General features: G+C 42.1%; 5 protein-coding genes across 5 annotated transcripts; all 5 read left to right on the top strand.

The window, feature by feature from the left end:
• The first annotated feature begins 213 nt into the window (after positions 1 to 213).
• LOC138410881 (calponin homology domain-containing protein DDB_G0272472-like) lies at positions 214 to 1,953 on the top strand. The gene is made up of 2 exons (XM_069528902.1): positions 214 to 1,550; positions 1,668 to 1,953. Exons 1-2 carry the CDS (start codon positions 435 to 437, stop codon positions 1,833 to 1,835), a joined length of 1,284 nt encoding a protein of 427 aa, XP_069385003.1. The 5' UTR covers positions 214 to 434; the 3' UTR covers positions 1,836 to 1,953.
• A 101-nt stretch (positions 1,954 to 2,054) lies between these two features.
• LOC138410880 (calponin homology domain-containing protein DDB_G0272472-like) lies at positions 2,055 to 4,744 on the top strand. The gene is made up of 3 exons (XM_069528901.1): positions 2,055 to 2,599; positions 3,123 to 4,301; positions 4,419 to 4,744. Exons 1-3 carry the CDS (start codon positions 2,576 to 2,578, stop codon positions 4,584 to 4,586), a joined length of 1,371 nt encoding a protein of 456 aa, XP_069385002.1. The 5' UTR covers positions 2,055 to 2,575; the 3' UTR covers positions 4,587 to 4,744.
• Positions 4,745 to 5,058: 314 nt separating this feature from the next.
• LOC138410878 (centrosomal protein of 83 kDa-like) lies at positions 5,059 to 7,456 on the top strand. The gene is made up of 3 exons (XM_069528898.1): positions 5,059 to 5,351; positions 5,875 to 7,053; positions 7,171 to 7,456. Exons 1-3 carry the CDS (start codon positions 5,328 to 5,330, stop codon positions 7,336 to 7,338), a joined length of 1,371 nt encoding a protein of 456 aa, XP_069384999.1. The 5' UTR covers positions 5,059 to 5,327; the 3' UTR covers positions 7,339 to 7,456.
• Positions 7,457 to 7,587: 131 nt separating this feature from the next.
• On the top strand, positions 7,588 to 10,208 carry LOC138410879 (centrosomal protein of 83 kDa-like). The gene is made up of 3 exons (XM_069528899.1): positions 7,588 to 8,103; positions 8,627 to 9,805; positions 9,923 to 10,208. The coding sequence occupies exons 1-3, from the start codon at positions 8,080 to 8,082 to the stop codon at positions 10,088 to 10,090; spliced, it is 1,371 nt and encodes a 456-aa protein (XP_069385000.1). The 5' UTR covers positions 7,588 to 8,079; the 3' UTR covers positions 10,091 to 10,208.
• Positions 10,209 to 10,676: 468 nt separating this feature from the next.
• Positions 10,677 to 12,969, top strand: LOC138410875 (calponin homology domain-containing protein DDB_G0272472-like). Its single transcript, XM_069528879.1, has 3 exons — positions 10,677 to 10,855; positions 11,385 to 12,566; positions 12,684 to 12,969. The coding sequence occupies exons 1-3, from the start codon at positions 10,832 to 10,834 to the stop codon at positions 12,849 to 12,851; spliced, it is 1,374 nt and encodes a 457-aa protein (XP_069384980.1). The 5' UTR covers positions 10,677 to 10,831; the 3' UTR covers positions 12,852 to 12,969.
• The last annotated feature ends 29 nt before the right edge of the window (positions 12,970 to 12,998 follow it).

Here is a 12,998-nt window from a genome sequence, read left to right as displayed (position 1 = left end):
CTATGGATGTCACGATATGAAATTTTGGCGCAGAGCCAGAGGAAATATCACGGTTTCAGGATTTACACGATTATTGATTAAATGAAAAACAAACAATATATAGCTAATGATATAACTAATTAACTACAATATTTATTATTATTGTCAACAATTACGTTTACGTTTAATTACGTGACTTGCGAGAGATTTCACCACGCAGGGCACACACAAATTAAAAAAAATCACTAGTATGCTACTGCTAGCATTCTAGCATTAGCACCAATGTGATGGGTTCATTTAAAGTCCATCCCCTCACAGAAAAAATATTTTTGAGTTTGAGACAAACATTGGAAAAATAAAATAAAATCGTCGATGTGTCCTGCTTAGAAACCTTACCTAGTAAGAAATTGTTTGAGGACCTCCTTGAGGAAAAGCAGAATTTGGATTCTAAGAATATGCATCTGGCTCATGAAAATGCCAGTCTGAAGATCGCCATGTCCTGCAAAGAAGCTTCATGGAAAAAGGAAAAGGAGAGCATGCAGAATGCAGATTATGAAAAACTCAAGGAAGAACTACAGCTCGACCTTAAGGATGCCAAGAAAGAGTTGAGGCTCCAAGAGAAGGACTACAGGTCCTTGAGTACTCGTTGTCAAAGCCAGCAGGCAGAGATCCACAAGATCAGACGTGACCTCAAGCAAAGGTGCAACCACGTCAATGAGCTGGAGTACTCCATTAAACAGAGGGAACAGGTGATCGACAGGACAGTGCATGAGAAAATGGCACTGGAAGAGGAAATCAATGAGCTCACAACCAAGCTCAAAGCTATGGGGACAAAAGTTCTCCAGAACGAGCCTGACTGGCAGTCAGAAATCAAGGCTCTGAAGCACGAGCTCAGCCGTGAGCAGGCAGAGAAGGAGGCTGGCTCCAGTAGAATCAAGGAGCTGGAGAGACAGCTCAAGGTCACAGAAGAGAAGTGGGTGACCAAACATGAGGCCAGAATTGTCCAAACGGATCAGCTGATCAACAGTCTCACCAGTCAAAATAAGGCACTGGAAGCCAGCAACAAGAAACTCCTGTCCATGCAGCAAGCCATGGAGGCAAGGATCCTCCAGAACAAGACTGAGTGGGAGACTAAAGTTAACACTCTGGAGGACCATCTCAGTAGTGAGCGGGTGGAGAAGGAGGCTGGCTCCAATCGAATCAAGGAGCTGGAGAGACAGCTCAAGGTCACAGAAGAGAAGTGGGTGACCAAACGTGAGGCCAGAATTGTCTATACGGATCAGGTGATCAACAGTCTCAGCAGTCAGAATATGGCACTGGAAGCCAGCAACCAGAGGCTCATCTCCGTGCAGCAAGCCATCGAGGCAAGGATCCTCCAGAACAAGACTGAGTGGGAGACGAAAGTTAACACTCTGGAGGACCATCTCAGTAGTGAGCAGGCTGAGAAGGAGGCTGGCTTCACAAAAATCAAGGAGCTGGAGAAACTGGTCAGCAATACTGAGCAGATGTGGGCGGCCAAGCATGAGGCAGACATACTAAAGCTGCTCATTCTGAAACAGATCAAGCTTCAGGTAAGTCGCATCAGCTCTGTTTGATCTGAATAAGAACTTGTTGCACTTTAAGTTTGTTTCTTATTCAGACTTTTGAAAGAGAAAATATCTAAACACTTGTCGTCTCTGTCTTTTCAGGAACTGGCCTTGATGACCGATAAGGACAAGGCAAGGATTCAAGAGGAGCAAAAGAAAGCAAAGAAAGAGGCAGAGAAGAGGCAAAAGAAGGAGCTGCAAGAGAAGAAGAGGCAGGAGCAGAGAGACAAACTAGACAGAGAGAAGGAGGAGAAGCGGCAAAGGAAATGAAGAAAATATTTACATTTAGGGCATTTAGCAGATGCTTTTGTCCAAAGCAACTTACAATAAGTACATTTGTCACAAGAGAGAAACCATTCTTAAAAAAATAAAGACATTTGAAATTGAATCAATCATCTCTTGTTTCTTCCTCAATACACCCTGGTGTTCATTTTGTAAGTCATGGTTCCATATAGAGTCAAATATATGATGTGTATATGATGTGATTGAAAGCTAGTAATGTCTAATGGGTGCAGGTCGAGGAGGGCATGCAGTGTCCTCGAGCTCTCAGTCAGGCTCCACCCCTCGCTCCTACTAATGTGGTCACTTCTGATTTTAAAAAACAAGATGTATTTTCAGACTTTCATTCTTCACATTTTAGATTCACATCTAAAAAGAAATGATTGTAGGGCTCATATCATGGAAAACTGTTTGTTTAATATCACATTTAACTGACAGTGTCTGTGATGTCCCATGTGACAGCTTCTGTGATGTCACATGTGACAGTGTCTATGATGTCAAATGTGACAGTGTCTATGATGTCATATTTGACTTTGATTGTTTAATGTAATTTATCTTTACTTCAAAGCCATCAATACCAGGTTCAGTGCCTATAAGAGTTATGGAGGAGACCTTATGAGCACAACAGCTCCAAAACTAGACCACAGATCCACAAATCTTCGATACACGAGACCGTCAGAAGACAGTATATACTTCAGTACACATATATAATACCCCTATATTTAGCCAACATGCCAAAGAACAAGTCAGGAAGGGTAAGGTTTCTAAGCAGGACACATCGACGATTTTATTTTATTTTTCCAATGTTTGTCTCAAACTCAAAAATATTTTTTCTGTGAGGGGATGGACTTTAAATGAACCCATCACATTGGTGCTAATGCTAGAATGCTAGCAGTAGCATACTAGTGATTTTTTTTAATTTGTGTGTGCCCTGCGTGGTGAAATCTCTCGCAAGTCACGTAATTAAACGTAATTGTTGACAATAATAATAAATATTGTAGTTAATTAGTTATATCATTAGCTATATATTGTTTGTTTTTCATTTAATCAATAATCGTGTAAATCCTGAAACCGTGATATTTCCTCTGGCTCTGCGCCAAAATTTCATATCGTGACATCCATAGTATGTAGAGACTGTATTTAACAGAATTGAAGAAACTGTATTTAAATGTACTGGTGGTTACATCAATGATTTGTTGGTCTGGTTCATCAACATTTAATTCAAAGTGAGTGTGGGACTGTGTTTTTAACTGTTATATGTTTGTTCGTGTCTTTCAGGTGCCAGACAACGAGAAATTGTTTGAGGACCTCCTTGAGGAAAAGCAGAATTTGGATTCTAAGAATATGCATCTGGCTCATGAAAATGCCAGTCTGAAGATCGCCATGTCCTGCAAAGAAGCTTCATGGAAAAAGGAAAAGGAGAGCATGCAGAATGCAGATTATGAAAAACTCAAGGAAGAACTACAGCTCGACTTTAAGGATGCCAAGAAAGAGTTGAGGCTCCAAGAGAAGGACTGCAGGTCCTTGAGTACTCGTTGTCAAAGCCAGCAGGCAGAGATCCACAAGATCAGACGTGACCTCAAGCAAAGGTGCAACCACGTCAATGAGCTGGAGTACTCCATTAAACAGAGGGAACAGGTGATCGACAGGACAGTGCATGAGAAAATGGCACTGGAAGAGGAAATCAATGAGCTCACAACCAAGCTCAAAGCTATGGGGACAAAAGTTCTCCAGAACGAGCCTGACTGGCAGTCAGAAATCAAGGCTCTGAAGCACGAGCTCAGCCGTGAGCAGGCAGAGAAGGAGGCTGGCTCCAGTAGAATCAAGGAGCTGGAGAGACAGCTCAAGGTCACAGAAGAGAAGTGGGTGACCAAACATGAGGCCAGAATTGTCCAAATGGATCAGCTGATCAACAGTCTCACCAGTCAAAATAAGGCACTGGAAGCCAGCAACAAGAAACTCCTGTCCATGCAGCAAGCCATGGAGGCAAGGATCCTCCAGAACAAGACTGAGTGGGAGACGAAAGTTAACACTCTGGAGGACCATCTCAGTAGTGAGCGGGTGGAGAAGGAGGCTGGCTCCAATCGAATCAAGGAGCTGGAGAGACAGCTCCAGGTCACAGAAGAGAAGTGGGTGACCAAACATGAGGCCAGAATTGTCTATACGGATCAGGTGATCAACAGTCTCAGCAGTCAGAATATGGCACTGGAAGCCAGCAACCAGAGGCTCATCTCTGTGCAGCAAACCATCGAGGCAAGGATCCTCCGGAACAAGACTGAGTGGGAGACGAAAGTTAACACTCTGGAGGACCATCTCAGTAGTGAGCAGGCTGAGAAGGAGGCTGGCTTCACAAAAATCAAGGAGCTGGAGAAACTGGTCAGCAATACTGAGCAGATGTGGGCGGCCAAGCATGAGGCAGACATAAAGCTGCTCATTCTGAAACAGATCAAGCTTCAGGTAAGTCACATCAGCTCTGTTTGATCTGAATAAGAACTTGTTGCACTTTAAGTTTGTTTCTTATTCAGACTTTTGAAAGAGAAAATATCTAAACACTTGTCGTCTCTGTCTTTTCAGGAACTGGCCTTGATGACCGATAAGGACAAGGCAAGGATTCAAAAGGAGCAAAAGAAAGCAAAGAAAGAGGCAGAGAAGAGGCAAAAGAAGGAGCTGCAAGAGAAGAAGAGGCAGGAGCAGAGAGACAAACTAGACAGAGAGAAGGAGGAGAAGCGGCAAAGGAAATGAAGAAAATATTTACATTTAGGGCATTTAGCAGATGCTTTTGTCCAAAGCAACTTACAATAAGTACATTTGTCACAAGAGAGAAACCATTCTTAAAAAAATAAAGACATTTGAAATTGAATCAATCATCTCTTGTTTCTTCCTCAATACACCCTGGTGTTCATTTTGTAAGTCATGGTTCCATATAGAGTCAAATATATGATGTGTATATGATGTGATTGAAAGCTAGTAATGTCCAATGGGTGCAGGTCGAGGAGGGCATGCAGTGTCCTCGAGCTCTCAGTCAGGCTCCACCCCTCGCTCCTACTAATGTGGTCACTTCTGATTTTAAAAAACAAGATGTATTTTCAGACTTTCATTCTTCACATTTTAGATTCACATCTAAAAAGAAATGATTGTAGGGCTCATATCATGGAAAACTGTTTGTTTAATATCACATTTAACTAAACAGTGTCTGTGATGTCCCATGTGACAGCTTCTGTGATGTCACATGTGACAGTGTCTATGATGTCAAATGTGACAGTGTCTATGATGTCATATTTGACTTTGATTGTTTAATGTAATTTATCTTTACTTCAAAGCCATCAATACCAGGTTCAGTGCCTATAAGAGTTATGGAGGAGACCTTATGAGCACAACAGCTCCAAAACTAGACCACAGATCCACAAATCTTCGATACACGAGACCGTCAGAAGACAGTATATACTTCAGTACACATATATAATACCCCTATATTTAGCCAACATGCCAAAGAACAAGTCAGGAAGGGTAAGGTTTCTAAGCAGGACACATCGACGATTTTATTTTATTTTTCCAATGTTTGTCTCAAACTCAAAAATATTTTTTCTGTGAGGGGATGGACTTTAAATGAACCCATCACATTGGTGCTAATGCTAGAATGCTAGCAGTAGCATACTAGTGATTTTTTTTAATTTGTGTGTGCCCTGCGTGGTGAAATCTCTCGCAAGTCACGTAATTAAACGTAATTGTTGACAATAATAATAAATATTGTAGTTAATTAGTTATATCATTAGCTATATATTGTTTGTTTTTCATTTAATCAATAATCGTGTAAATCCTGAAACCGTGATATTTCCTCTGGCTCTGCGCCAAAATTTCATATCGTGACATCCATAGTATGTAGAGACTGTATTTAACAGTATTGAAGAAACTGTATTTAAATGTACTGGTGGTTACATCAATGATTTGTTGGTCTGGTTCATCAACATTTAATTCAAAGTGAGTGTGGGACTGTGTTTTTAACTGTTATATGTTTGTTCGTGTCTTTCAGGTGCCAGACAACGAGAAATTGTTTGAGGACCTCCTTGAGGAAAAGCAGAATTTGGATTCTAAGAATATGCATCTGGCTCATGAAAATGCCAGTCTGAAGATCGCCATGTCCTGCAAAGAAGCTTCATGGAAAAAGGAAAAGGAGAGCATGCAGAATGCAGATTATGAAAAACTCAAGGAAGAACTACAGCTCGACTTTAAGGATGCCAAGAAAGAGTTGAGGCTCCAAGAGAAGGACTGCAGGTCCTTGAGTACTTGTTGTCAAAGCCAGCAGGCAGAGATCCACAAGATCAGACGTGACCTCAAGCAAAGGTGCAACCACGTCAATGAGCTGGAGTACTCCATTAAACAGAGGGAACAGGTGATCGACAGGACAGTGCATGAGAAAATGGCACTGGAAGAGGAAATCAATGAGCTCACAACCAAGCTCAAAGCTATGGGGACAAAAGTTCTCCAGAACGAGCCTGACTGGCAGTCAGAAATCAAGGCTCTGAAGCACGAGCTCAGCCGTGAGCAGGCAGAGAAGGAGGCTGGCTCCAGTAGAATCAAGGAGCTGGAGAGACAGCTCAAGGTCACAGAAGAGAAGTGGGTGACCAAACATGAGGCCAGAATTGTCCAAATGGATCAGCTGATCAACAGTCTCACCAGTCAAAATAAGGCACTGGAAGCCAGCAACAAGAAACTCCTGTCCATGCAGCAAGCCATGGAGGCAAGGATCCTCCAGAACAAGACTGAGTGGGAGACGAAAGTTAACACTCTGGAGGACCATCTCAGTAGTGAGCAGGCTGAGAAGGAGGCTGGCTTCACAAAAATCAAGGAGCTGGAGAGACAGCTCCAGGTCACAGAAGAGAAGTGGGTGACCAAACATGAGGCCAGAATTGTCTATACGGATCAGGTGATCAACAGTCTCAGCAGTCAGAATATGGCACTGGAAGCCAGCAACCAGAGGCTCATCTCTGTGCAGCAAACCATCGAGGCAAGGATCCTCCGGAACAAGACTGAGTGGGAGACGAAAGTTAACACTCTGGAGGACCATCTCAGTAGTGAGCAGGCTGAGAAGGAGGCTGGCTTCACAAAAATCAAGGAGCTGGAGAAACTGTTCAGCAATACTGAGCAGATGTGGGCGGCCAAGCATGAGGCAGACATAAAGCTGCTCATTCTGAAACAGATCAAGCTTCAGGTAAGTCACATCAGCTCTGTTTGATCTGAATAAGAACTTGTTGCACTTTAAGTTTGTTTCTTATTCAGACTTTTGAAAGAGAAAATATCTAAACACTTGTCGTCTCTGTCTTTTCAGGAACTGGCCTTGATGACCGATAAGGACAAGGCAAGGATTCAAGAGGAGCAAAAGAAAGCAAAGAAAGAGGCAGAGAAGAGGCAAAAGAAGGAGCTGCAAGAGAAGAAGAGGCAGGAGCAGAGAGACAAACTAGACAGAGAGAAGGAGGAGAAGCGGCAAAGGAAATGAAGAAAATATTTACATTTAGGGCATTTAGCAGATGCTTTTGTCCAAAGCAACTTACAATAAGTACATTTGTCACAAGAGAGAAACCATTCTTAAAAAAATAAAGACATTTGAAATTGAATCAATCATCTCTTGTTTCTTCCTCAATACACCCTGGTGTTCATTTTGTAAGTCATGGTTCCATATAGAGTCAAATATATGATGTGTATATGATGTGATTGAAAGCTAGTAATGTCCAATGGGTGCAGGTCGAGGAGGGCATGCAGTGTCCTCGAGCTCTCAGTCAGGCTCCACCCCTCGCTCCTACTAATGTGGTCACTTCTGATTTTAAAAAACAAGATGTATTTTCAGACTTTCATTCTTCACATTTTAGATTCACATCTAAAAAGAAATGATTGTAGGGCTCATATCATGGAAAACTGTTTGTTTAATATCACATTTAACTAAACAGTGTCTGTGATGTCCCATGTGACAGCTTCTGTGATGTCACATGTGACAGTGTCTATGATGTCAAATGTGACAGTGTCTATGATGTCATATTTGACTTTGATTGTTTAATGTAATTTATCTTTACTTCAAAGCCATCACTACCAGGTTCAGTGCCTATAGGAGTTATGGAGGAGACCTTATGAGCACAACAGCTCCAAAACTAGACCACAGATCCACAAATCTTCGATACACGAGACCGTCAGAAGACAGTATATACTTCAGTACACATATATAATACCCCTATATTTAGCCAACATGCCAAAGAACAAGTCAGGAAGGGTAAGGTTTCTAAGCAGGACACATCGACGATTTTATTTTATTTTTCCAATGTTTGTCTCAAACTCAAAAATATTTTTTCTGTGAGGGGATGGACTTTAAATGAACCCATCACATTGGTGCTAATGCTAGAATGCTAGCAGTAGCATACTAGTGATTTTTTTTAATTTGTGTGTGCCCTGCGTGGTGAAATCTCTCGCAAGTCACGTAATTAAACGTAATTGTTGACAATAATAATAAATATTGTAGTTAATTAGTTATATCATTAGCTATATATTGTTTGTTTTTCATTTAATCAATAATCGTGTAAATCCTGAAACCGTGATATTTCCTCTGGCTCTGCGCCAAAATTTCATATCGTGACATCCATAGTATGTAGAGACTGTATTTAACAGTATTGAAGAAACTGTATTTAAATGTACTGGTGGTTACATCAATGATTTGTTGGTCTGGTTCATCAACATTTAATTCAAAGTGAGTGTGGGACTGTGTTTTTAACTGTTATATGTTTGTTCGTGTCTTTCAGGTGCCAGACAACGAGAAATTGTTTGAGGACCTCCTTGAGGAAAAGCAGAATTTGGATTCTAAGAATATGCATCTGGCTCATGAAAATGCCAGTCTGAAGATCGCCATGTCCTGCAAAGAAGCTTCATGGAAAAAGGAAAAGGAGAGCATGCAGAATGCAGATTATGAAAAACTCAAGGAAGAACTACAGCTCGACTTTAAGGATGCCAAGAAAGAGTTGAGGCTCCAAGAGAAGGACTCCAGGTCCTTGAGTACTTGTTGTCAAAGCCAGCAGGCAGAGATCCACAAGATCAGACGTGACCTCAAGCAAAGGTGCAACCACGTCAATGAGCTGGAGTACTCCATTAAACAGAGGGAACAGGTGATCGACAGGACAGTGCATGAGAAAATGGCACTGGAAGAGGAAATCAATGAGCTCACAACCAAGCTCAAAGCTATGGGGACAAAAGTTCTCCAGAACGAGCCTGACTGGCAGTCAGAAATCAAGGCTCTGAAGCACGAGCTCAGCCGTGAGCAGGCAGAGAAGGAGGCTGGCTCCAGTAGAATCAAGGAGCTGGAGAGACAGCTCAAGGTCACAGAAGAGAAGTGGGTGACCAAACATGAGGCCAGAATTGTCCAAATGGATCAGCTGATCAACAGTCTCACCAGTCAAAATAAGGCACTGGAAGCCAGCAACAAGAAACTCCTGTCCATGCAGCAAGCCATGGAGGCAAGGATCCTCCAGAACAAGACTGAGTGGGAGACGAAAGTTAACACTCTGGAGGACCATCTCAGTAGTGAGCAGGCTGAGAAGGAGGCTGGCTTCACAAAAATCAAGGAGCTGGAGAGACAGCTCCAGGTCACAGAAGAGAAGTGGGTGACCAAACATGAGGCCAGAATTGTCTATACGGATCAGGTGATCAACAGTCTCAGCAGTCAGAATATGGCACTGGAAGCCAGCAACCAGAGGCTCATCTCTGTGCAGCAAACCATCGAGGCAAGGATCCTCCGGAACAAGACTGAGTGGGAGACGAAAGTTAACACTCTGGAGGACCATCTCAGTAGTGAGCAGGCTGAGAAGGAGGCTGGCTTCACAAAAATCAAGGAGCTGGAGAAACTGTTCAGCAATACTGAGCAGATGTGGGCGGCCAAGCATGAGGCAGACATAAAGCTGCTCATTCTGAAACAGATCAAGCTTCAGGTAAGTCACATCAGCTCTGTTTGATCTGAATAAGAACTTGTTGCACTTTAAGTTTGTTTCTTATTCAGACTTTTGAAAGAGAAAATATCTAAACACTTGTCGTCTCTGTCTTTTCAGGAACTGGCCTTGATGACCGATAAGGACAAGGCAAGGATTCAAGAGGAGCAAAAGAAAGCAAAGAAAGAGGCAGAGAAGAGGCAAAAGAAGGAGCTGCAAGAGAAGAAGAGGCAGGAGCAGAGAGACAAACTAGACAGAGAGAAGGAGGAGAAGCGGCAAAGGAAATGAAGAAAATATTTACATTTAGGGCATTTAGCAGATGCTTTTGTCCAAAGCAACTTACAATAAGTACATTTGTCACAAGAGAGAAACCATTCTTAAAAAAATAAAGACATTTGAAATTGAATCAATCATCTCTTGTTTCTTCCTCAATACACCCTGGTGTTCATTTTGTAAGTCATGGTTCCATATAGAGTCAAATATATGATGTGTATATGATGTGATTGAAAGCTAGTAATGTCCAATGGGTGCAGGTCGAGGAGGGCATGCAGTGTCCTCGAGCTCTCAGTCAGGCTCCACCCCTCGCTCCTACTAATGTGGTCACTTCTGATTTTAAAAAACAAGATGTATTTTCAGACTTTCATTCTTCACATTTTAGATTCACATCTAAAAAGAAATGATTGTAGGGCTCATATCATGGAAAACTGTTTGTTTAATATCACATTTAACTAAACAGTGTCTGTGATGTCCCATGTGACAGCTTCTGTGATATCACATGTGACAGTGTCTATGATGTCAAATGTGACAGTGTCTATGATGTCATATTTGACTTTGATTGTTTAATGTAATTTATCTTTACTTCAAAGCCATCACTACCAGGTTCAGTGCCTATAGGAGTTATGGAGGAGACCTTATGAGCACAACAGCTCCAAAACTAGACCACAGATCCACAAATCTTCGATACACGAGACCGTCAGAAGACAGTATATACTTCAGTACACATATATAATACCCCTATATTTAGCCAACATGCCAAAGAACAAGTCAGGAAGGGTAAGGTTTCTAAGCAGGACACATCGATGATTTTATTTTATTTTTCCAATGTTTGTCTCAAACTCAAAAATATTTTTTCTGTGAGGGGATGGACTTTAAATGAACCCATCACATTGGTGCTAATGCTAGAATGCTAGCAGTAGCATACTAGTGATTTGTTTTAATTTGTGTGTGCACTGCGTGGTGAAATCTCTCGCAAGTCACGTAATTAAACGTAAACGTAATTGTTGACAATAATAATAAATATTGTAGTTAATTAGTTATATCATTAGCTATATATTGTTTGTTTTTCATTTAATCAATAATCGTGTAAATCCTGAAACCGTGATATTTCCTCTGACTCTGCGCCAAAATTTCATATCGTGACATCCATAGTATGTAGAGACTGTATTTAACAGAATTGAAGAAACTGTATTTAAATGTACTGGTGGTTAAATCAATGATTTGTTGGTCTGGTTCATCAACATTTAATTCAAAGTGAGTGTGGGACTGTGTTTTTAACTGTTATATGTTTGTTCGTGTCTTTCAGGTGCCAGACCACGAGAAATTGTTTGAGGACCTCCTTGAGGAAAAGCAGAATTTGGATTCTAAGAATATGCATCTGGCTCATGAAAATGCCAGTCTGAAGATCGCCATGTCCTGCAAAGAAGCTTCATGGAAAAAGGAAAAGGAGAGCATGCAGAATGCAGATTATGAAAAACTCAAGGAAGAACTACAGCTCGACCTTAAGGATGCCAAGAAAGAGTTGAGGCTCCAAGAGAAGGACTACAGGTCCTTGAGTACTCGTTGTCAAAGCCAGCAGGCAGAGATCCACAAGATCAGACGTGACCTAAAGCAAAGGTGCAACCACGTCAATGAGCTGGAGTACTCCATTAAACAGAGGGAACAGGTGATCGACAGGACAGTGCATGAGAAAATGGCACTGGAAGAGGAAATCAATGAGCTCACAACCAAGCTCAAAGCTATGGGGACAAAAGTTCTCCAGAACGAGCCTGACTGGCAGTCAGAAATCAAGGCTCTGAAGCACGAGCTCAGCCGTGAGCAGGCAGAGAAGGAGGCTGGCTCCAGTAGAATCAAGGAGCTGGAGAGACAGCTCAAGGTCACAGAAGAGAAGTGGGTGACCAAACATGAGGCCAGAATTGTCCAAACGGATCAGCTGATCAACAGTCTCACCAGTCAAAATAAGGCACTGGAAGCCAGCAACAAGAAACTCCTGTCCATGCAGCAAGCCATGGAGGCAAGGATCCTCCAGAACAAGACTGAGTGGGAGACTAAAGTTAACACTCTGGAGGACCATCTCAGTAGTGAGCGGGTGGAGAAGGAGGCTGGCTCCAATCGAATCAAGGAGCTGGAGAGACAGCTCAAGGTCACAGAAGAGAAGTGGGTGACCAAACGTGAGGCCAGAATTGTCTATACGGATCAGGTGATCAACAGTCTCAGCAGTCAGAATATGGCACTGGAAGCCAGCAACCAGAGGCTCATCTCCGTGCAGCAAGCCATCGAGGCAAGGATCCTCCAGAACAAGACTGAGTGGGAGACGAAAGTTAACACTCTGGAGGACCATCTCAGTAGTGAGCAGGCTGAGAAGGAGGCTGGCTTCACAAAAATCAAGGAGCTGGAGAAACTGGTCAGCAATACTGAGCAGATGTGGGCGGCCAAGCATGAGGCAGACATACTAAAGCTGCTCATTCTGAAACAGATCAAGCTTCAGGTAAGTCGCATCAGCTCTGTTTGATCTGAATAAGAACTTGTTGCACTTTAAGTTTGTTTCTTATTCAGACTTTTGAAAGAGAAAATATCTAAACACTTGTCGTCTCTGTCTTTTCAGGAACTGGCCTTGATGACCGATAAGGACAAGGCAAGGATTCAAGAGGAGCAAAAGAAAGCAAAGAAAGAGGCAGAGAAGAGGCAAAAGAAGGAGCTGCAAGAGAAGAAGAGGCAGGAGCAGAGAGACAAACTAGACAGAGAGAAGGAGGAGAAGCGGCAAAGGAAATGAAGAAAATATTTACATTTAGGGCATTTAGCAGATGCTTTTGTCCAAAGCAACTTACAATAAGTACATTTGTCACAAGAGAGAAACCATTCTTAAAAAAATAAAGACATTTGAAATTGAATCAATCATCTCTTGTTTCTTCCTCAATAC

The sequence above is a fragment of the Paralichthys olivaceus genome, chromosome 7, assembly GCF_024713975.1.
Source record: "Paralichthys olivaceus isolate ysfri-2021 chromosome 7, ASM2471397v2, whole genome shotgun sequence".
In the NCBI taxonomy this organism is placed as follows: domain Eukaryota; kingdom Metazoa; phylum Chordata; class Actinopteri; order Pleuronectiformes; family Paralichthyidae; genus Paralichthys; species Paralichthys olivaceus.
This window is presented reverse-complemented; position numbering and strand designations above follow the sequence as displayed.

Coding starts and splice junctions, on each gene's coding strand:
- LOC138410880 (XM_069528901.1), top strand. CDS start 2,576: ATGCCAAAGAACAAGTCAGGAAGG. Junction 2,600..3,122: donor CAAAGAACAAGTCAGGAAGG/GTAAGGTTTCTA, acceptor CGTGTCTTTCAG/GTGCCAGACAACGAGAAATT. Junction 4,302..4,418: donor TGAAACAGATCAAGCTTCAG/GTAAGTCACATC, acceptor CTGTCTTTTCAG/GAACTGGCCTTGATGACCGA.
- LOC138410875 (XM_069528879.1), top strand. CDS start 10,832: ATGCCAAAGAACAAGTCAGGAAGG. Junction 10,856..11,384: donor CAAAGAACAAGTCAGGAAGG/GTAAGGTTTCTA, acceptor CGTGTCTTTCAG/GTGCCAGACCACGAGAAATT. Junction 12,567..12,683: donor TGAAACAGATCAAGCTTCAG/GTAAGTCGCATC, acceptor CTGTCTTTTCAG/GAACTGGCCTTGATGACCGA.
- LOC138410879 (XM_069528899.1), top strand. CDS start 8,080: ATGCCAAAGAACAAGTCAGGAAGG. Junction 8,104..8,626: donor CAAAGAACAAGTCAGGAAGG/GTAAGGTTTCTA, acceptor CGTGTCTTTCAG/GTGCCAGACAACGAGAAATT. Junction 9,806..9,922: donor TGAAACAGATCAAGCTTCAG/GTAAGTCACATC, acceptor CTGTCTTTTCAG/GAACTGGCCTTGATGACCGA.
- LOC138410881 (XM_069528902.1), top strand. CDS start 435: ATGCATCTGGCTCATGAAAATGCCAGTCTGAAGATCGCCATGTCCTGC. Junction 1,551..1,667: donor TGAAACAGATCAAGCTTCAG/GTAAGTCGCATC, acceptor CTGTCTTTTCAG/GAACTGGCCTTGATGACCGA.
- LOC138410878 (XM_069528898.1), top strand. CDS start 5,328: ATGCCAAAGAACAAGTCAGGAAGG. Junction 5,352..5,874: donor CAAAGAACAAGTCAGGAAGG/GTAAGGTTTCTA, acceptor CGTGTCTTTCAG/GTGCCAGACAACGAGAAATT. Junction 7,054..7,170: donor TGAAACAGATCAAGCTTCAG/GTAAGTCACATC, acceptor CTGTCTTTTCAG/GAACTGGCCTTGATGACCGA.